Below are 22,024 nucleotides of genomic sequence, written 5' to 3'. Positions count from 1 at the left end.
ACATTTAAAACTAGAGAAAGGTTGTGAGTTTGCCTCACCAGCACAAAATTGGCACGTGGAGTCAAAGGAGAAGGAAGACGCCTGGCTTGAATTAGGTCCTTCGTTCCACATCCAATTAACCAATCGCGCGTCCGGAAGTTGCGTTACAGTAGATAAGCATTTTCCCACGTTCAGGATTCTTGAAAATAAGGAGTAAATGAAGGGATGTCTTGCGCTTCTGTGGGGTATTCTAAAACATGCGCTATTGTGTCAGGACGCCCTGTTATGTATACGAAAGGAGTAGATTGCGTATAGATTAATCTCACAATATAGTGGGGATGCCTGCTGAGCCAGGAAGTGTTCCTGTTCCAATTTTCTGGAAGGTTCCATTTTCTCGGTCACTCCCCCGGGATGGCTGGTATCGCGTACAAATACACCCTGATGCATTAATAATAGCTGAAAGCTTAAGGTCAGTCAAGAGTTATAAATACAAGAGACTGAGACCGTGTTGTGTCTCGGTTAGTCTCCACCACCCAACTAGACATCGCATGCGCGTACGTTGCACCCCTTTCTCCCTAGCTCAAATGCGTCGGCAAATAACGACATGTTTATCGAAGTCTGGTTCGGAGCTCGAGGGGATTCAGGTCCACTCACATAAACACCAGTCCATAACACAGTGCTTATGCAGAAGCGCCCATGAGCCTGATTAGAAATTCATGGCAAATGTACAGAAGGACTGTGCATTGTATAGCTGCCCTAGTCGTCCTAGAAGGTGTAAAGAAAACCATATTCGGATAAAGGAAAGGCCTATCAAAGCTGGAGGCTATGGAAAGGATGGACACCCATGCGATCATAACTTGAGTAAAATTGGAGTGGATGGCATTGCTATGGCAGGAATTTACAGATTAAATTAATATTGCTATGACAGAGGTACAATAAAAATCTCTGCATTCAAGTCCAGCTTTTGGTCACATGTAGGTAGTGAAAATGCAAGTCTGACATTATTTCAAGATGCTGAGTAAATACGAACAAAATTAATTGTACTTTCATGATACTCTGCTTGTCCAATCTCACTCTTGTCTACTAAATATTACTTCATCACTGGATTTATTCTACCAGGGTTTTTTTCGAACCTAAGAAAAGTTATTTTTCTCGAGCTTCTTACGTGGCGAGTTGACCTGAGCATGCAACCACGGGGCATGTAACCATGCATTCGAGGAAGCATGAATAATTAATGCTCACGGAGTTTACGAAACAGGCATTCAGTAGATCGTAAATGGTTTTGCATAAAGAGCCGACTCATGATCAGAACTGAGTAAGGATTATCTCCTTTATGCTCACCTTCCATGTAGGCAAATTAAATGGAGCCTCCACAAGGAATTTTGTTCGTATCATTGTGTCAGTTTTACTTGAGCATACCTTACAGTTAGTAGAGCTTAGCAATTTTGTTTATCCTTTAGACTTAACTAATGCGAATCCCGTATATTTTGCTTGTGCATTCGACGAATAGCCTCATTACTAAAACCAGCAACTATGCCCGGTAGTGCCAGAGCTCTGAGGACACTCACTGGCTTTTAGATGCATGTACTATCCACGTGAGTGAACTAGTTGTGAGTTGAATCAATCTTCCTTACTGCATTAGACCATTGCGTTGGTACGTAAACATTCATCTTAGTCTGCCATAATTGAAGCATTTAGTGAAACCTTGAAACAAGTTGTAGTATCCTGAGTAAAAGTACTGGTGCTTTAATGAGCTAATACTTGTTAAACCACACAGTTTACCATTCAGGTTCTTCCGTCTCCGTGGTTACCTTCACCATCGGAGTAGCAATGGGTATTCGGCCACGCTCACAATCTCTTAGTCCTTCCAGACTCTGCTAAAAACCATCTTTGTTCACCACTATAACCTAGTGAGTCTGAAGAGAAGACTCCAGGTACCGCATTTGTGGGAGCGGTAAGCGAACACGATCCAAAATGAATAAAAATCGAGTTTTGTTGTCTGGTTGCCAACCCTAAACATCAAAGCCCGAAGCGGTGTTTACTTTTAATAAGCTCACAATCTCGGAATTCAGAACCCCATCTTAAAATAAACTCAGTCAACCTTGTAGAGGGACTCGCTATACGTCCCTGAGCGCAATTGTCTACATCATGGGACAGGAAACACGATATCCCTCCCCCTCATATTACCTTAAAACAGATGTCACTGCGAGAAGAGAACCTGCAGCACCTTGAGCAAATGATTTCTAGCCCATCTCATAACTCACTTTAATTTACACGAAGACTTGTCGCAGTCGAAGCGACCTTTTGACCACGGAAAGCGTGGGAACGACGTCCACAATAGGAGAGCTATGCAGTGAACTGATATCCTTCTGAATGGATAGTCAGCTACCTGGAGCTCTTCGACATCCGTGGCCTACACCGTGGTGTTCAAAGTCTCCCTTGACCGCAAAATAAATTGAGAGTGTAGAGGTGAGATACTACTACCCTGTAGAAGGGCTGGGAGAGAATAGCCATGGCCTTTCCATCATGTTGCCTAAACAGGAAAAAAAACATGAAGACTGAAGGGCCCGAGTAGTTAAATGCAAAGTTAGACCAATATTGGATCGCCGCACTATAATCACCGTAATAGTGGGCTTTCCCCCATGCCTATAGCCTCCCGGCCATCCTGTACGGTGGTAGGGTCTTGGGAAACGCAGACGACACATTAAGTTTTACACCTACTTAACCTTTATGAACATTTGGATAACTGAATGGCTATCAAAAAGTGTGTAATGATCATCACTTCGAGTTGCGACGACAGCGCCCCAACCGGAATAAGCCCTGGTTACTGGAACGGACGAGCCCTCGGCTAGTTACAAACTCACAGCTCAAATTCACCACTTACTTAGTGAGGCGCAGATTGGAATCCCAAATGGTAGTAATTGAACTGCTCAGTTCAAAAGTCCCGTATAATGGCCTGGCCAAAATATCAGTCTAGACATTAGTCTACCGGTCGCTGACCGAGCCCCTGCACACTGACAAGGCCCTAGTGCAGCGTGGCCTCAATGTTTTAAGAGACAAACGGACAGCTACTCGCTCCACGAAGATGCAACGATGTGACACCACAACCAGACCCATCGCAAATTAACTGACGTGATAAGAACAAGGAACACTTACTCACAAGGAATAGTAACGATCCTCGAAACTTTTAAGGAGCTAGCGCAGCAAGCCAAATCTGCCCTCCCCCCCACACTGTGTGGCATAAATCGGTTCGCATAGTCAACACTACAAAGCCACTCACAACCGGGGAATTCAACAGAAATCACTGAAAAGGCAGCGACCTTGCACGAAACATACCCATCAAGGTAGACAATCTTGTCAGGAGGGCCAACGTATCCATCACTAGGGGGGCTAGCAAAGTGTAACCGATAAAGGTCCAGCATACTGAGAAGGCAAAATCATAATCTGGAAAAGGCCCCATTATTTGCCACTTAATCAAATACTCGTAATACAGAAAGAAACCTAGTTTTCACAAAAACCACAGAAAAGTAAGGATTGTCACTTTTTGTGCACGATCAACAGCTTGTTTACCTCCTCTTTGGTACTTGCTATTTTACTCGAAAGATCGGTGGGCAATACCACTTCACTGGCGGTAGGGCGCTCTTTACTTGAAGCGAATGCCCGAAAAACCTCACCTATCAATGACTCTAAATCGGACAGGAGCCGATCCACCGAGGGTTCTTCTGTGTTTCCCAACGACTTATAATAAAGCAAACGCCCTTTAAGAAGTGCCAGATCTTTAACAGCTTCGAAGCCGACATCTAGGCCCCTATCGAAGATAGCACTAGAACGAGAATCAAAACCATCGCTTATGGCTTCACGTTCGCCACTAATCACAACATTCCGCATTTGCTTTAGCCATTCCTGATTGGCCACCTTAATCTCCACTTCTTTATCTGTTCCTGACGTATCAAAAACGTCATCCATTCACAAATGCAAACCACTGGAGCGCGACAGAGCTTTGATAATTTGGGGGAGGATATTGCACATCTAAACAAAGATAGGGGGTGATATAGGAGTACTATAAGCAATCGTGCCCAGATGGGTAAAAAAGTGAAGTCTTATCAATTAACAAATTTATTTTAAGGCAAACCCTTACGTTGCCGTGGAATAATATTTGCTACATACACATAATTCAATGAGTGCAAGTCAAAGCGATCCCATGGAAGTCAAATTGCCATATGCCATGACAATGATAGCATAAAAATAAAAAAATTAAATAAACTAAGAAATATATTATGGCACACTATTCAGTGTATGACGACAGGTAATATTTACCCATAGTAAGAAAACCTAGGCACAGGACTCGTGGTCAGCACTTGCATTTTAATGAGTAATGAGAGTGATGCTCTAATGCAATTTTTAGTATTTTTAGAGGTAAGTCCAACTGTTTTCTTACTGGTTCCAACAATCCGAATGCTGCAAATCCTAAAGTTCACACTTACTCTGGTTAACGATCTTTTGTTAACCAAATATTACACCTAATTACAGCAGCTGATATGCTGTCTAAATGCTTTGGAAACATGTTTCGCTTCTATGAGATTTCCAATTCATATTAAACAGGCTTTTGACATCTTTAGTATGTTACAAATTGTCAACTAACGAGTCAGCCGATAGTATAATTCTAAAACATACAGTTGGTGACTGTTAGTGAAATCATTTGGATAAGATGGAAATTATGAAATTTTGGCTAGTTAGTTTACCTAATATTACGCTTAAGCCCATAAATGGTGCCCAGCGCCGGTAGCCCAATTGGTTACTGCGATTGTTGCAAGAGGTCATGCGGTTGAGTCCCGCGCTAGTTTTCATTGATTTCTTTCTACTCACATCAGTTTCTGGACTCAATTCGGACGAAGGAACTGAAGTAAAATTGCCGATTTTCCTTCTACGGTGCATAGGAAAGGCCCATAATGGGCAAAGACATTGACTTGAGTAATTTTCTACGTTCCTTCGATTATGCTAACACGTACGAACAGGTCATCAAGAAGTCGAGTTACGATGTTCTTGCATACGTAACGCCGGTACCTCTTTTTTTTCTCTCATCTATATTTGAAATAAGTGGAACTCAAAAGGTTACGAGAAGGCGGGGGTTTTTGCAAACAAGTTCACCATAATCGCACCTGTTTGGTTCCAGTTGAAACCTGTTACCTATGAGATTAATGGCCATCATGATTTTGACCAGAAGTGGATGGAAAGAGTTAAGTCAGTTAAAGGCGATGTCAAGTTTGCGCCAAGAGTCATTTTTGAGGATTGGGACGCCGGTGATTACCAAAGCGTGCTGTCTAATAGTAAAAGCAGGGTGGATTGTATCAGAGCTCTTCGTACCCTTAGCAAGGTGGGTTGGTTTTATTTGCGATTACGTTGCTTCGTGTGCACCTTGGTATCTATTCTGATATAGTATCTGGAAATTCAATCCGCCCACCCTCTTTGTCTACTTTATTTATCGGTCCCAAAGTTATTTTTAATTTGATAAGAATTTTTAGGATAAATTTGCTTGTTGTTTAGGTTATGAGAGGGAGTATGTCTACCGGTTTATATTTTTCCTTGAAGTTAGCAAATGATTGTAATTCTGAGACCTTTACTCTGCAGTATATGGACACCCATTGGCATATTCGTATAGTTTACGACGCTATCATCTGCACTTATGGTCAAGCTTCTGCAACTTTGCTACCCTTTTCTGATATCTCAAGTGCTGCTTATTTTTAATTACATGGATAATGCATACTGTCATGAAATTCACCGCAAAATTTTGGTTATTTCCAGTACTTGCCTTTATTCATCATTTTTCCGAAGTCGTACTGAGCCATATCCTCTTGGGATATTTGTTATAAGTGTAGAAAAGAGGGCGTCTATGGGCGTGACCATTAGGCAAGACTGTCATGTTTAAGAAATGCTAATTTAGTATAGTCCTTTACTGTTCGTCGTCTCACATAGTTATTGCTCACCTTTAGTAGTTGTCCCATCACACATCATGACTTTGGCTTAACGACAATGCTGCTTTTTTTGAAGGCTAATGGAATCGATGGGCTCACGCTGGAAGTATGGATGCAACACTTTGGGACATCCCAGAAGTTTGTGCTCACTTTCATGTTCCTTACTTCTCAACTAGTGTTTTGATTGACTTCTTAGTTGAACTCGCCAAGGGTCTTCACAAAGACAGGAAGATCCTCATTCTTCCTATTCCCCCGTCTGTCTATAAGGGGTATGGTACTTTTTCTGCAAACTCGTGTTAAGGAATTTCGAGGGACGATTTAGCAAGGCTCACTTTGACATGCTGGTAAATCATATCGACTTCTTTAGTCTAATGACCTATGACTACTCCAATCCTTTTGCGTAAGTTTTTAATTTTGATGGATCTTTCTACAAAAAACAGGCCCGGTGAAAATGCCCCTATAAAGTGGGCGATTCAATGCGTCAAAAACCTGGTTCCAGATGAAAAGGACAGTAAAAATCAAGCTACAAAACGGGCCAAAATCCTGCTCGGTGTCAATTTTTATGGCTATGACTATGTGCCTGACAAGAGGCAGGGCAGGGCTGTCCTGGGTCATGAGTGAGCTCACATTTGCCGCAGTAATTCCTATCTACATTCTCTTAGTGTGGTGGAAGTGGCGAGAAAGTACTCTCCTGTTTTCAAATGGCATGGAGAGAGTGCTGAACACTCGCTGGAGTACGCGTAAGTTAACCTTTGCCATGATTCAACACCGTTTGAGTTATTTTTGTCATTGCCTGGACGTCTAGTTCTCTGAATGAGAACCTTCCTCGGTTGCTCTTGGAGCGCTTACTACCAGGTTCTCAGGAGAGAGGTGGCCATTATAGCTCACGAAATGTTCTCTTTAGAGTTGTGCTATTTAAAAACTGAACAAAAGTAATCATTTTAATACAAAGAACAACGTACATTAACTTTATTAGTTGAAACTCAATCAGTCCGTTTGCGGCACACGATTTGGGGCAACCAGCTATGAATCACAAATTGAAAAGACTCCGTGTCATACTTTCGATTCTAAACTCAGGATAAAAGTCGGGAAGTCAAATATGTGTGAACCTGGTAATCAGCTTTGCTAATATGCTGCCTCGACCTTTGTGGATCCCAATCCGACTCCAGTGTATCTTGTAAACGCAGAATTCTTTGGTGATCTTAGTCATTACTTGTCTCCATTTTTCGGACTGTTGTATTTTTCTCTTTTCAACAGTGATGATGGCCAAACAAAGCATTCCCTTTTCTTTCCCACTGCGTATTCCATTGCAAGGCGAGTTGCAGCGGCAGAAGAGCTCGGGGTTGGACTGTCCATCTGGGAGATTGGCCAGGGTTTTGACAGCTTCTTTGAACAACTATAGTCCATTTTTTTTTTACTTTATTGCATTTTTCACACATCATTCCTCTCTTCTCCTCTATAATGCAAATTATTAGGCTGCTACTGTGCTCGTGCGCTTACTCCCCGGAAGTCCTCTTTTTTCGGCATCCATGGGTGTCGGGTGTTTTCCGCTTAAAAGGTGCTCGTGTTTTTCAATACTAAGGTGGATTTTGATTTTGTTCTGCTGTGCCGTACTTTAGTGGGGTTCAGGTCCGTGTTGGCTCGGTACTTATACCATTTTAGAGACTTCTTTAGAAGCGTTTGGTGAGGATGTTTACAGCAGCGCATCATTGCAGGCCGCCGATATGTACTTCCAAACCAGTGCTCACATCGCTCTGGGGGAGTATGAAAAGCAGCAACCGTGAGTTGAGGTAGTGAAATGTGAATATTAATGTATTAAGGAGGGGAGGAGTAGGTTGGGCTAGTGTTTCGCGGCTTACCTCCTTGGTAGTGGTTAGCATTCGGTGTCGTTAATTCAAATACTTGAAGTTTAGCAAACTAACACTTTTGAGGTAATGGGTTTTTAAGGCACCTACTTATAGACAGCGATGCCATTCAACAACTTTACCACTGCTGGCGCGATAATTCAGTCCAGCATTGTCTTAAATGAATGTTTTGTCGCTCAGTCTTAAAGGTATTTTAAACTGATACTTCAGCAATTACTATTTCGAGGACAATAAATTTTTAGGTTGATGGAAATATTTGTTTAGGGGACTAGAGGCCGATATAAGAGTCTGGACAACTGGACATTCGTGAAAGCATCGCTGTGAACCAACTTGCCCTTCTAATACTAATCGCTTCCATTAGTTTTCCCGGATGTTTTATACTGTATTGAGATAAAAATGTGTAGGCTCTAGAAATGTTACTAAATTGTTTATTATTAAGTAAATACCATTAATATAAGGCATTTCGCCCGAATGTGCATTGCAGGACAACAGCACCCTACTTTCCATTGACAGTGTATATACAGTACTGAACATTCATCTTCCCTTTTCAGGTGAATTTAATACACCGTAATTTTTGTTTTACTTTGCACAGCTGGCTTAGCAGTAAGGGCTCGATTTCTGAAGATATGTCAGCGCCCTCCTTAAAAGTGACGCACGCGAGTATGCCGACGACAGCTCCAAAGAAAAGTCAGGAATTTGCTGATAAAAGCAAGCCTCAAGCTATTCGTGACAGCAATATTGTTGCTGCTAAGGGTATTTGTGCACTTTTGTGGTTATTTCCTACATAGCTGTTGCCGATGCTATTCGTACAAGTCTGGGTCCTAGAGGCATGGATAAAATGGTTAGTTCTATGCTTTTTGCACATTCACTGTATTACTCTCAGGTGAGGTATATAATCCTCTGGGTCACTACTTTTGGGTTCAGAAAAGCTTTTGTTAGTTAAAAATTCGTTAAAAATTCGCGTTTTAGATGGGCATCGAGTTCCCATAAATACTCCGTATTTATTAGAATTAATCTTTACTACTGATCCCGTGTATCTTCTTCTAGATTCTAGAACCCAAAGGTGATGTTACAATAACGAATGACGGTGCAACCATTCTCAAGCAAATGAAGCTTCTTCATCCAGCCGCAAAAATGGTACTTTTCTCCTTTTTATTATCACATATGCTTCTAGCTTGTGGAGCTTTCTAAGGCACAGGACATTGAGGCTGGCGATGGAACAACTTCTGTTGTCGTTCTCGCCGGAAGTCTTCTTGATGCAAGCGCCAAGTTGTTAAACAAGGGACTTCACCCGACCGTAATCTCCGAGGCATTTCAGTTAGCAGCTTCAAAGGCATGTGAGATTATTTCTGCGATGTCCCAACCAATCGATCTTGCTAACAAAGATGTACTGCTTAAAATCGCCTCCACCTCGTTAAATTCTAAAGTCGTGTCGCAGTACTCTAGCATCCTCTCTCCGATTGCTGTCGATTCTGTTTTGGCTGTTACCGACTCGAATGACCCTGAATCAGTCAGCCTTAGTGATATAAGAATCGTAAAGAAACTCGGGTAGGTCGTTTCAAACTTATTCTGTATTTCCCCATTTATTCTGTTTAAACTTGTCCTATAACGCTCATTTTTTCTTTAGCGGAACCATCGAGGATGCCCAACTTATTGACGGTCTTCTGCTGAACCAAAAGGTTGAATCCGGTTGTGGTGTTCATCGAGTTGAAAAGGCTAAGATTGCCCTGGTGCAATTTTGCATATCTCCGCCCAAAACTGATATGGAGAATAATGTGGTCGTCACTGACTACACACAAATGGATCGCATCATGAAGGAAGAGCGGCAATACATTCTCAACATTGTGAAGGCTGTCAAGAAATCCGGTGCCAACGTGATTCTCGTACAAAAGAGCATTCTTCGTGACGCTGTCAACGATCTTGCTCTGCACTACTTCGGCAAACTTAAAATCATGGTTGTGAAGGATGTTGAACGTGATGAAGTTGAGTTTATCTGTAAGACTCTGAACTGTGTGCCGGCTGCTAGTGTAGACCATCTCACTCCTGAAGTGCTAGGCAAAGCGGATCTTGTCGAGGAAATTGAAAGTGGTGGATCTAAGATCGTTAAGGTCACTGGCATTCAAAACAAGGGTCGCACCGTCTCTGTCCTCCTCAGAGGATCCAACAAATTGGTCTTAGAAGAGGCTGACAGGTCTCTCCACGATGCTCTTTGTGTCATTCGTTGCCTTGTCAAGCGTCGGTAGGTCTCGCCTTCCTAGTCAATCACGCGTTGTTCATCAGGTCACTTTCACGTATACTGACCTTTTCTTTTTTACAGGGCCCTGATTGCTGGTGGTGGGGCCCCCGAGATTGAAATTTCCCAGAAGTTAGCACATTTAGCAAACCAGACTACCGGCTTGGAGCAGTATTGTTTGAGGGCGTTTTCCGACGCCATGGAGGTGATTCCTTACACCCTTGCGGAAAATGCCGGCCTCAATCCCATCCAGACAGTTACTGAACTTAGGGCGCGCCACTCGAATGGAGAGGTCAACTGTGGCATCAACGTTCGCAAGGTGTGGATCGTGTTGTTTTGACTATCTGTCGTCCATTCTAAGCTTTATTCTTACTCGATTGTGTCACTTTAGGGTTTTGTCAGTGACATGATGGCGGAGAACGTCCTTCAGCCTCTTCAGGTCACCTATAGTGCTGTCACTTTGGCGACGGAAACGGTTCGCAGCATTTTAAAGATTGATGACGTGGTGAGTAAATTGTATTTTTATTCTGTTGCTTAATTCCCCTGTTCATCATGCACGGAATTCTCCCTAATGTAACATTGCGCGCTTTGATTTGAAGGCGGGAATGTAAATCAGGTTTGTTTATGGTCAAACGGTTGTCTTTATTCGATTTGTTTTTGGTGTTTTTCCCATCTTGTCAAAGTCGTCACTCTTGGTGTTTACTTTTTAGATTAACGCAGTGCGCTTTTAAGGTATCGTTGAACTCCCATTTTTCTGCAACTATGTTGTTGGTTTTAATAATAAGCGATTTGAGTGCTGTGGCTCTTTTTGCTTCGGTTGGGGCTGCTCTCTTTTGAGTTTGAGACTTTGTCGTTAAGGCTTTTCACTAACTAGCATAATTACCATTTTCCGGCTGCTGTTACTTGGTGCCTTGAGTAACTATGTTTAATTTGATCTGTCGTCGTCGTTTATTGAACTAGCCAGCTTACAGTACCATCTTAGGGTCGCCTAAGCGGCTCAATTCGGTCCAAATGCACAGAATGTGGCATATCAGTTGCAACTACCGCCTTTGGTCTTCGGACGCGCGAATCTGAATTTCGGAGAAAATGCTGCGGCTTCCTGTGCTACTTTTAAATGGCAAGTAGACGTTCTGGTGGACGCTTTTGTCGCAACCAAGTTCCGATGGAAGGAATTACCGTGTTTTTCGCTGCAACCGTAATGGATGGTCCTAGCATGATTTCGTGATAGGAATGTGTCGCATTTTCATCCATCACCTATTGATAAATCATCGCACAAAATTGTTTCCACTGATGGGGAAGGTTTTCATCGCAATTGTAGTAGCGCGTACGGAGCCGGTAGTGTGGTGAGTGCGGCGCGTCGTCAAATTGGAGTGTATTCACTCGCTGATGTTATCGTGTTTGTTTTTCACACTTGCGCGTTTGTCATCCTGACGCGATGATTCTTCGGTCATTTTACGGCCTGTTCAAATCGCGTGTAGACACGTCAAAGTCTTGATAGCAAAAATTTCCTGATCAGGCTCGAGGAAGGTGGCTTGGAAATGGTTCAAGTCTTCTTCGACAGATTTAGCATTTGATTGCCTGGGCCAACGCCGTCACAATGGTTATCAATCGGTGTGTGATCATGGTACTTTTGAAATCAACGCTGACACTGCGCACCAAGTTTAAATGCAAAATTGTTTTGGGTTTTCTCTACGCATATCAGCTGGCCAGCCACTAGTTTACTTAACTAAAATAGGACCTTTTAATCCCCTCCTGTTGTCATTGCTTGGTAAAAGCAGCCCACTTTAGGTCATGAGTTTCCGTCCAGACATCAGCATTACCACACGTAATCGGTTTGAGCTTTCCCAAACTGGAGAGACATGCTATAAACTAGCCAATGGCGCTACTGCAATGAACAAGTAAAGTGGCGGATAATGTCGGCTTGCTAAGCATACAGACTCCATATGGCCATAGTTCCTCGTTCACCTGTCGCACTTTGCGAAGTGGTTTAAGCTAAGGTTAACAGAGGAGTCATGCCGGATTTTACAGAAGGGAAGCTCATCGCTCTACTGATTTTGCGCTCATGGGAGAAGCAGTCCGTCCGCTCCCGCGGCTAGATCGTTTGGAGGGTAAGAATACGAAGATCTCGCACCACTGCATTTCCGCCATATTGATCAGCCTCCGCGTCGAAACAACTCCCGCTCAGGCTGGAGGGGCGTCACCCCAAGCGCACACGCCCAAACGGCACGCTATAATATTGCGAATTCGGGAGCAAGAGTAGGAGGAGAGGCGATGCGAGGTTAGGCCGGGCTGGGCAAGGCAATGCTAGTGGGGAGAGCTTGATACGTGCATGTGTGTGTGTGGCTGTTGATGTTAGACAAAGCCAAGGCGAACGAGAACCCTGAACGCAGTGCGCACCTGCCTGTGTGCGTGTGCGCATGCACTCGTCGTACGCATGCAGCGGGTGGACGTGCGCACGCATTCACGAGATATTGTGGGGCGTTGCCCGTGTGTATGTGCGGGTAGGGACAATTCGCCTCCACTCTATCTATCCCACCCCCCTCACATCTCACAGGCCCAGCATTGTGCACTGCTGTTGGCGTTTAATTGGGAAGGTGGCGGGACTGGTGGGTGAGGTAGAGGAGTGGAGGGGAGGGGAGGGTAGGGGGAGCAGAGATGAACGAAAGGAGAACGAGAGATTGTAATCAAGGCAACATGTGCAGGTACAGCGTTATCATTAGAGAATGCCATGACAACCCTGTTGTGACTTGAATCTTTCTCTCTCGCTCCCTCTCCTCTCCAAGGCACGCCCAAATGCCAGTTTGGGTTTGGTTTTGGCAAGGTAAGTGGATCTTACTTAGCCCATTTTAAGACCAATCCCATGGGTTGGAACTCATTGAATTTGCCAATTGGATGGAGAGAAAGGCTAATATCTCATTTCCTCATTACGTTTACTCCTGTTTGATTACTTAGCTCATTGACAAATTTTTGTGTAACCTAAACCAAACGGAATTTGCGTGTTCCTACTTCGATTTCTTAGCATCCTTGATAGGTCTAAAATATTTTTGTTTAAAACCTTCCCTGGCATTCCGCTGGCCCCAAGTGTGGGTCAGTTATGCTTTGAAGATAAGATTATCTGCCAGAATGAACAGGCCTTTGCCCTAATGCCGTAGATTCTCTAAATGCCTTTTATCTCTAGCGCATTATAAACCAAACTCCCCTTGTGCTCGGTTTGCTAACATCTAGTAACCGGCCTCCTTGTCGGAGCTTCGTATTTGCTCATGCCTGCGCGAGAGGGTGCAAAGACAGGCTTAATCATTTCCGTACTCCGGTACAAAGGTCAATTTTTCTTTATCCAAGAGATGGTGCTGAATGTATTTTTTATCACGCCAAAAGTGCTCAAAGGTACTGGACAGCCTATAATACGGAGGTTCCTCCCTGAAGTACAATCTAATTCCAGGTCTGTTTTCATTAGTAGGACTTCAGATTTAGATTTAGCTTAAAGAGGGAGGATATAAATCCCATTCTTATCTAGATTTAAGAAGGTTCACTCGCCCTTACCTAACCATTTTTATAGGAGATGCACTATACTGAGTGGGATAACCACCTAGCTCATAGTTGGAGATCACGAGGTATTGCTTAACTTCCCACCCTAACCCTTCTCTCTGGCATCCTTGGAAAACGTCTACAAACAAATTATAGCGTACCATATAATTTATGTGACGGAGCGTGCCCAGTGTCCGATGCCTGAGCAATTGCTTAGACCATTTCAATGCTACATAGTTTTCGAATTCGGCCATAAAGCTGGAAATTCATCCCCTAAAACACGCATGGTATTGTTGGAGAACCAAGTTAATGAAGGTGCGTGAAAAGGCAAGACTTTCACAAATTGCCAATTGTCACCCCCGTCCTACTACTATCAATGAAGAATCATTCGCTGACTAAAAAAAGACTAATAGTTGTTAATTTCACTCCAAGCACAAAAGTGGAGTGAGGAATAAAATGGCGTTTTAGAGATGAAGCAGTAGTCTATACCGTGGTAGGGGAAAAAGAGTGGATAGATTGAAATCACTGATTGCAGCTGACTCCTCCATTGTCATAACTACGGTAGCAACTCGTCTTAAACCAATAGCAAAAGAATGAAGAGAATGTCGTTGTATTCAAATTGAATTAAATTAAGAGTAGCAGTCATCCTGGCTGCTGATGTCTTCAAAAATAACGGAATAAACCGGTAATGGAGAAAAATGAGTCGAGTCAGGTGATACCGCTGTCGGTTTGGAATCCTCTCCAACGTTAAGCATTGATAATCTTGAGTAGGAATGACGATAAAGAACGTCTTATTTACAGTTACAGCTCTGAAGCTGCTTTAAACAATTGTAGACAAGCCTAGAACTCACGGAATCATAAAAATTATTTCTATGGAAATCGGAATTACTTCTGCGATGAATCTGACCATATGGGTACGACCATTGCAAAGCATGACCCTGGAAGGCGATCAAAAGACGTTGGAAGGCGATTTTGATCGAACGAATTCAAAGGAAATGGGATTCGGAAAATGAAACTGCAAATCGAGGTTTGGTGGGGATTAATATTGTTCGTCACAAAGAACAAATGGGGTCACAAATTTAATTAAATCTGTAAAATTTTGATGTAAGCTTGTGAATTTGTAAATCCATGCAAAGAATTCCAAGCTTGGAATTGTCGAAATGGCTACTAAAGTCTAAAATTTAACCCAGATCCATTAAGTAAAATGACCATAGCTTGTAACCAGCGTCACATATATGAGACGCTGCGACTTGATCCGGCATTACGTGTCTATGACACGCATCTTTTGTCGGTCCACGATACCCAGTTATATCATCTGGTTCGGTTGGGATGTAAGGCGTCTTTGAGCTGAGGACAACCCCAGATTTGTGGAGTTCTGGAGTCAGCAGTCGTATTGATCAGAAAAGTTACTGGGTCTTGTTCTCACACTAGAAAACAGGAGAGCCTCTGGGCTATGGTGGTCAATCCTCCCCCCCCCCCCCCCGAGACCTTGGTAACAAAAGTTGAGAGCATTAGTAGAAATTTTGGTTGAGCGATTGACTGAACATTGCAATGAATCATGTTTTTTTGCTATTTTCTTTCCTAAAACTTCTTGCAGTTCTTTTAACGACACAAGACTGTTTGAACACCATAAGTAGAATAAAAGATTGGCCAAAGCGCCAAGTACTGGACTCTCGTCAACACAACACTGTTCAAGTGTAGATGTTAACGCACGAGATTCGAGATGCGCGGAAGAGGACGTACCGTCTAGATTTTAGCTTGCGTTGCAGATGGAATGAGAGAGGGACCTGGGGTAGAGGGCGAGAGAGGGAGCGGAGATGAGTCATGTCGCGAGAGTCAGGATGTTGGGGCTAGAATTATCGAGCGTGTCCTCACGCCCCGGAAGGAGGAGCACGAGGATGACACGCACGTGTGTGGATGCTTGTAACCGCAGTTACGGCCTGACGACGCTCATTCATTCATTGCTCGCGCGCACTCCGGCGCTCTCCCCTCTCGCAAAGACGACGGCGACGACGCAAACAATCAGTCGCCCCCGTTATTTGATATTCATCATCGGCTGACATGTGCCTGATCCCTCTTGGTAGCCACTTAAGCACGAATCGCGCATGAGGTTTAGTGAAGCTTGAATGGGAAATGTTGTTTATTCTATTGAATAAATTTTGAAACCCTCAGAGGTTGATCGACCACCATTGTCCGATTGAAGAGCACGTGTCACGCATGTGTGACACAGGGATTAAGTTAAAACACCGGGGTGTTGCTTTAACGCAACTCTGATCGCAAACATGCTATAGATTAAGGCTTAGGAGATTAATGCATCCCGGTTAGAGAAATTTTTATTTGTTGCATATTTGGGTTTTGGTACCGCGTCGTCCCATCTGCTGGTGGCATACACATGTGATCCCCTCCCCCTAATCCTCTCAATATGAACCTGCCCATCACATACGTAACATGGACTTGAAAGGAAACAAATCGCACTGGAAAATAAAAACAAAGTAGAAAAATAGAGTTTAAACGGAACAATAAAGCGTCTGGACTGAGGCAGTCGATTTTCCCCTGAGACTCCGACAGGGAGGGCGATGGTTTCTCCAGTGACTTCTCCAACTGCCACGTTGACGTAACCTCGAGGTGGGCAGGTGTATTTCTGTAATATCAAGAAGCCTGAGCCAGCTAAAAACGCCTTTCTGTTAGTTTGATTTGTTGATTTTTTGTAGGATCACAACTATTGATGTTCCGGGATGACTTCTGTGCTAGATCGTCTTCTCTGTTCAAATCTGCAATACTTCTAGTGATGCGATTTAAAGAACTCCGGTCTTCCACCTAACCTCTAAAGCAGGAGGTAATAGCTAGACGTACTTCTCTTTGTTTCGTCCCAACTGTTTATGTTGGTATTGCCGATGCGTATAAGGCACCTCTCTCTGCGACCATTACCACTGCCGCCGCCACCGCCACTGCTACTGCTGCTAAGTCTGCGACGACGACGGAGAGGGAGGAACTGGGGTGATGAATCATGGGAGTTCTTTGTTCACATGCGAGTGACTCATGAAGTGGCCGATGTGTGTTTTGTATGCATGCGTCCGTCCGAGCCACACGAGAAGAGGTAGAACGAGAGCGCGAGCGACAGTGCAAGATTGGTGCGTTCGTTGTCTGATGGCCCAATTCAAAGAAGCTCAAAAAGGCGGATCAAATACTGACTACTGTACCTCATCAGAGGAGGTGGACACTTATTCGAGTCAACTAATCTCAAATATTTGACATCGGAATTTCAACTAAAATAAGTCCGATGGAAATCTTTCAAGGTATCGCTGTGCGTCAACTGGGGAAGGCAATTCAACTCCTTTTTACCTCCTGCCCTCCCCCCATCCATCAGACGGTCAAATAAACACCAGTGATAAAATTAGAAGTTTATTTCCACTCATTTTTTACCCTGTGAAAACCAATAATTCCATTTGTGGTGCGTCCTTAAATAAACGTGGAATTAACACTCTAGAATTCAGCAATATCTTGAGACAATGCGACCTTTTCCATCATTGACTGAGATGCTAATGATCCGCCTTGTCGGTCAGTGGGAATCAACGTGCGACGAGATCTGAAGGCTAGCCTTTGTGAACTGATTTATTACTCTGAGTCAAGCCAGCTAATTCGAACGCTGACACGCTCACACGCACCCGGTCAAACGCTTCACCTCATCTGTCCAGTCCAGCAGTTCGAGCCAGAAGTCATGACAAGTACAAGTAAGCCCCAGGCCATGACTCAGTGGCAATCCACCATCAAAAGCGCTAAGACTGTATAAGTGTGTGTGTAACGGTCGGTCAGTTAGGATTCTGTACAAAAAGTTAATTAGCCAAAGTAGGTTCATCCCCCATTTCCTATCCCTTAAAAGCCTCATAGATAGTCGCGTGCTAAAAAATCGCATCAGTGGAGAGCGTTGCTGTGTGACGTGCGCTTACAAGAATAAGTAATCATCACTAAAAGGCTTTTGGAGACAATAAAACTTACTACGATCACTATCCCGACCAGTGAAACAATACCACGCATTTGTAGATCTCCCTACCAATCTACCAAAAGTTGCAAATCTTTGAGGCCTTCGGCTACCTTAAAAAGGCAAACCCTATCTGCTGTGCTGTTTGTCCAAGCACTGATTAAATTTGCGTTATAAATTAATAACCATAACATGATGAAGTAGAGCGCTCTCCGTAACTTGAGATCCATGGCGGGTATTTGCTAGGGCAGAGAGAACTTGACTGCCATCTGATGGCAACGGGCTGACGGTGAGCTAACAACTAAAGGAGTAGAGGCCAACGCAAGGTAGTCATTTCATGATTTATTGCGGTCCCGTCAGGATCCTATTGATGTGACCTGAACAAGCCGATCGATTGGTCTTCGCACTTACCCCTGCGATGAGTCACGCCCAGCAGGGGGGTGGCAGTCATGTTCGGGGTGCTGATCGTATCACTTCGCTCGCCGCCTTGATCGCACAGATTACCAAGAGGCGGAGAAGCTGTGCCCTTGCAGACCTAAGTCACGATCAAATTAGTGTCACCCCGCGTAGGTTCGAAGAGGTCGTAGCTCCACATAACATGTCATGGTACCAAGGTGGGAAGGAGGAGGGTGGCTAGAATTAACGCTGCATTCACCTAAATCCGAAGCGAAGTGAAAACCCATACAACTAAACAGCATCACAAATATTAAGCTATCTCAAGAACTGAAACGGCTAGCGAATAATGCGAAACAAGAGCTTGAACATAGGGTGGTTTAATTCTATGGGAAAACAGGTGTACAGCAACCTCTTTATTCCAAATGCCGAACGATGATTGGTGGATAACATCTGAGTGATCGGAGTAGCGTGAATTTTATGAGTTTCATCCGGCTTAAACTGTCAACATCGTGCCCTCATCACTTCTTGACACCAAAATCCAATATTTGGAGTGTTCGGAACTGGTTGTTGTAGCTCCCTTCAAGGTTGGCGTGCTTTCCAAAGGACGGTAATTTCACATGTATTCGAGGCTAACTTTCCAGACCCAAATTCCTCTCATTCAGTATCCCACTTAGATGGTTCACATTGTAACTTTTTTTTGGTAATTATAGGGATATCACATCACGATCTCAGAGCATGACTGAGATCATGGCGTGACTCGCTTGTTTGGAGATCACTTGTTAGCCAAATACACTTGGGTAAATTATCCAGCGATTATCCAGTTAGCAGACAGTGAAGGGCTCGAAATGTGGAAAATCATGTCCTACTAAATTGAAGATAATTTGCAAGAGCGTTTTCATTGTGATTAAGGGAGGTGTTGAGGTGGGTACTGACGCATCTCCTCGATCAGCAAATCCTATCACCACAGGGCTGATTTAATCCCACACCAGTCTCGCACACACCACAGCCTGCCCTCCATTGCAACTACCGGTATTTGAACCTTTATAGAAGCTAAATTGAACATCCCTACAACGCGACGCTCCAGTGTTTGGATTATCTAAGTGTTACCGCACTAGGCCCTCTGCAGTATTGAAGAAACTCGGCGCTATGAAGTGGTCAGCGGTGAGCAAAGGTGAAGTTCAGGCCAGTAGTCAAACATTTTGATGCGCATCCTAGTTAGAGACAAGAGGTCCATGAGACACGCCGGTGGCACTCGTACAGATTGCCACACAAGCTTCAACTAAAGTGGGCGTGAATGACCACCCGCTATCACCACCAGGAGGAGCAGAGGCATTTGGGAGGTGCCCGTATTCATGAGGGGTAAGACCTCTCCGTCGCGTTCCCATGGTTAGAGAACAGTCCCACACACGACACCCGGATATACTGCCAGCAGGCCACCACCTCAGATAAACGTCGAACTCCTATGCCCTAAACGCTCATATAGAGCCTACTCCTCCAGTGCTACTGAAGATCGAGCCACCCAACATTCTCCTACGAAAACGAACGGATTTGTCTTAAATGCCTTAAGTTTTAGATTTATGGTAACATTTAATTGCGGAGCAAGTACAATTATTTAAAAGGCCAGATAAAAGCGACCGAGGAAGGAGGCATTAACGAGGTGATGCCTTTAGGAATGTTACACACTAAAGCAATACAGGCAGGTGAGGGGGCGGGAAGGAGGGAGGGAGGCGGACTTATTGACAGGTTCATTAAGAACAAGTTAAAAACACGCACACGGCTATCAAAAGAGTTGATGGTCAAAAATAGTTACGATGTCGACTCAGCTGAAATGCCTGTTGATATGGTCGGCAGTTAGGTGCTTCTACCTAGTGCCCTGAGCATTCCATGCTAAGGAGGAGGACCTTCTTCTTCTTCGTTGGAAAAATAGAAGGGAGGGGAGGGAATAGTAAATGCGCATTCCCGCTAACACATTAGCAGAGACGGGAGAGAGAGAGGTGATAAACAGAATGCAAAAGTCCCGTAGTATATACGTGTATAAAATACGTAAATCATAGTTTATATCCAAATAGAGCACAGCCCAGAGTAGTGCAGTTGTGTGTGGCAAGGAGGGAGAGGGAGACACCGGTCAGTATTTGAGAGACCCTACGCCGCCCCCACGCTGCCGCAGCGCCTCAGCTAACAGATGGACGGAAATTGATTCTGAGCACATGGAGGAGAGGGAATGCGTGCACGCACAACACGGAATGCAAGAGGGAGCGGCGCCTTTTCCGTGGAGGAATGTATCGAGAGGTTGAAGTGAGACGCCTTGTTAGTCTAAGTGACATTACTTGTATCACCGGCAGAGCCCCCACCATTAGCTTGTCTCTTGATCAGATCGAGAAGTTTGCTTAATGCTGCCTGCCGTCTCTGACAGGCCCGACGTAGCTGTTCAGCAGCGTCAGACATAATGTCAGCCACACGAAACTGAGCATCATCTTCTGCCCGCAAACTCTCAATGATTTCGGTGATTTCGCAGCTGTTGGGAGCGAAACGCTCCAGGAGGCTAAGGGGTATGTTAGGAAAGAGACCTAAGAGTGGATTGGTGTTGGTACTGTTCATTATGATATTGCTATTGCCGTTGTTGCTACTTGTATTCGGACACTCTGACTCGTTAACCTGCGGGGTCAAGCCCGCCATGCTATTTAACAGGTTAGTAGTGATAACGGAGAGGGCGTTTAGGTCATTGCAGGGTGGACTGGAGAGCGCCTGCTGAAGAATGCTAAACGTATTGGAAGCGCCATTCTGGGCGGCTGAGAGGTCATGCGCCTGGTCCTGAGACTTGGAATCCATCTGATTTTTCAACTGTTGCTGTTTAACCAGGTCGGAAAATAACTGGGACTGAAAAAACAAGGCAGCGGCCGTCTGATTGAAAGGAAACTGAAAAGGACCAGTCGAGTCCGGTTCGGGGCGAGAACCCTGATTGAACATGTTTTGCACCTTATCGCCATTACAAAGAGAATCAACGAAGAGTGCTGTAGCCGGAACGGTTCCTGATTTGGCAGCACCGCAAAAACTCTTTTCAACACTGCTGGGGGTGGAATGGACGTTAACCGGACCAGCCGCAGCATAAAGGGAATTATTGGGGCGAGGGGAAGTACCATTACTTAATTTGCCGTGGGGTGAATTAAAGCCACTGTAATGGACATCAATAGTGGCAGTTTTATTAGCACAACCCTGACCCCCGGGAGTGGCGGGTAGGGACTTTATGCCACTCCTGTCACAAACCTGCATCGTACTGGCATCAACATTGGGATAAATGACGAGGATGAGGCGAGCAACCTGACGAAGGATTGCAGCATTTCTAACAACTTTTGAAGGGTTATTGACTAGAAGGCGAACGTCACGCCGGAGATTCTTCCACTTGTTATAACAGTGCTCGGTAGTAAAACCATAAGGCTCCATTTCAGCCCCAATTGCCTGCCAAACGGCCTTATGCTTCTTCTGAACATTAAACTCATTGAGGTGCTCCTCAACACGGTTGAGCAATAACTGCACGTGCCGCGTAGTCCAATGCACTTTTTTATCACCCATATCGATGTTGGGTTTAGGACTGTCGAGGTTCGAGGCCAAAGGTTTCATTCCCTCCATTTCGTCATCCTCCTCATCTGCCACCAATGTAACATCACTCGACATCTTATCGATAGGAGAATCAGTAGAAGGAGGGTTTTCGTGGGACTCAGACTGATTGTAGACAGGAAGTTGTTCTTCATCATAGTCTGCATCCTCCGGAAAGCTGGGGCTCGACTTCTCAGAGCTTTTACAGGGGAACTCATCCATAGTTACCACGAGTTTAAAACATTTACGGAACTAAAAGGAAATAGAAAAATTGAAATAACTAAAAAAAACTTGGCATGAAGATAAAAAATCAAGTAAACACACCAGAAATCCCGCAGCGCAGCAAAATCAAACAGAGATCTATCGTCTGAACGTCCTTCAGTGAATATTAAAACCGGTTTGTCTAAACAATCGCTTTCCAAAAATGATGTGGAACAACTGTCAGCAATATCAAAACATTATACGTTAACACAAAAAAGTC

At 44.2% G+C, this 22,024-nt stretch overlaps 3 protein-coding genes across 3 annotated transcripts; 1 reads left to right on the top strand and 2 right to left on the bottom strand. All coding sequences in view use genetic code 11, as the record gives it.

The window, feature by feature from the left end:
- Positions 1–2,071: 2,071 nt before the first annotated feature.
- On the bottom strand, positions 2,072–3,945 carry EGR_00429 (hypothetical protein; the record flags this gene model as incomplete). The annotated part of the gene is made up of 5 exons (XM_024489678.1): positions 2,072–2,120; positions 2,244–2,392; positions 2,464–2,512; positions 3,316–3,402; positions 3,521–3,945. The coding sequence occupies 5 exons, from the start codon at positions 3,943–3,945 to the stop codon at positions 2,072–2,074; spliced, it is 759 nt and encodes a 252-aa protein (XP_024355675.1).
- An 853-nt stretch (positions 3,946–4,798) lies between these two features.
- On the top strand, positions 4,799–10,780 carry EGR_00428 (T-complex protein 1 subunit delta; the record flags this gene model as incomplete). Its single annotated transcript, XM_024489677.1, has 18 exons — positions 4,799–4,882; positions 4,917–5,039; positions 5,078–5,353; positions 6,028–6,089; positions 6,128–6,220; positions 6,253–6,351; positions 6,392–6,568; positions 6,614–6,691; positions 7,209–7,324; positions 7,614–7,731; positions 8,409–8,569; positions 8,605–8,657; positions 8,864–8,953; positions 8,991–9,364; positions 9,444–10,055; positions 10,134–10,368; positions 10,441–10,554; positions 10,760–10,780. 18 exons carry the CDS (start codon positions 4,799–4,801, stop codon positions 10,778–10,780), a joined length of 2,886 nt encoding a protein of 961 aa, XP_024355674.1.
- Positions 10,781–16,451: 5,671 nt separating this feature from the next.
- On the bottom strand, positions 16,452–21,765 carry EGR_00427 (hypothetical protein; the record flags this gene model as incomplete). Its single annotated transcript, XM_024489676.1, has 5 exons — positions 16,452–16,740; positions 17,240–17,356; positions 17,961–18,088; positions 20,096–20,211; positions 20,286–21,765. 5 exons carry the CDS (start codon positions 21,763–21,765, stop codon positions 16,452–16,454), a joined length of 2,130 nt encoding a protein of 709 aa, XP_024355673.1.
- Positions 21,766–22,024: the final 259 nt, after the last annotated feature.

Source organism: Echinococcus granulosus (genome assembly GCF_000524195.1).
Source record: "Echinococcus granulosus chromosome Unknown EG_S00002, whole genome shotgun sequence".
NCBI lineage: Eukaryota > Metazoa > Platyhelminthes > Cestoda > Cyclophyllidea > Taeniidae > Echinococcus > Echinococcus granulosus.
The sequence above is the reverse complement of the archived record's forward strand: the minus strand, read 5'-3'. Positions and strand labels throughout refer to the sequence as shown.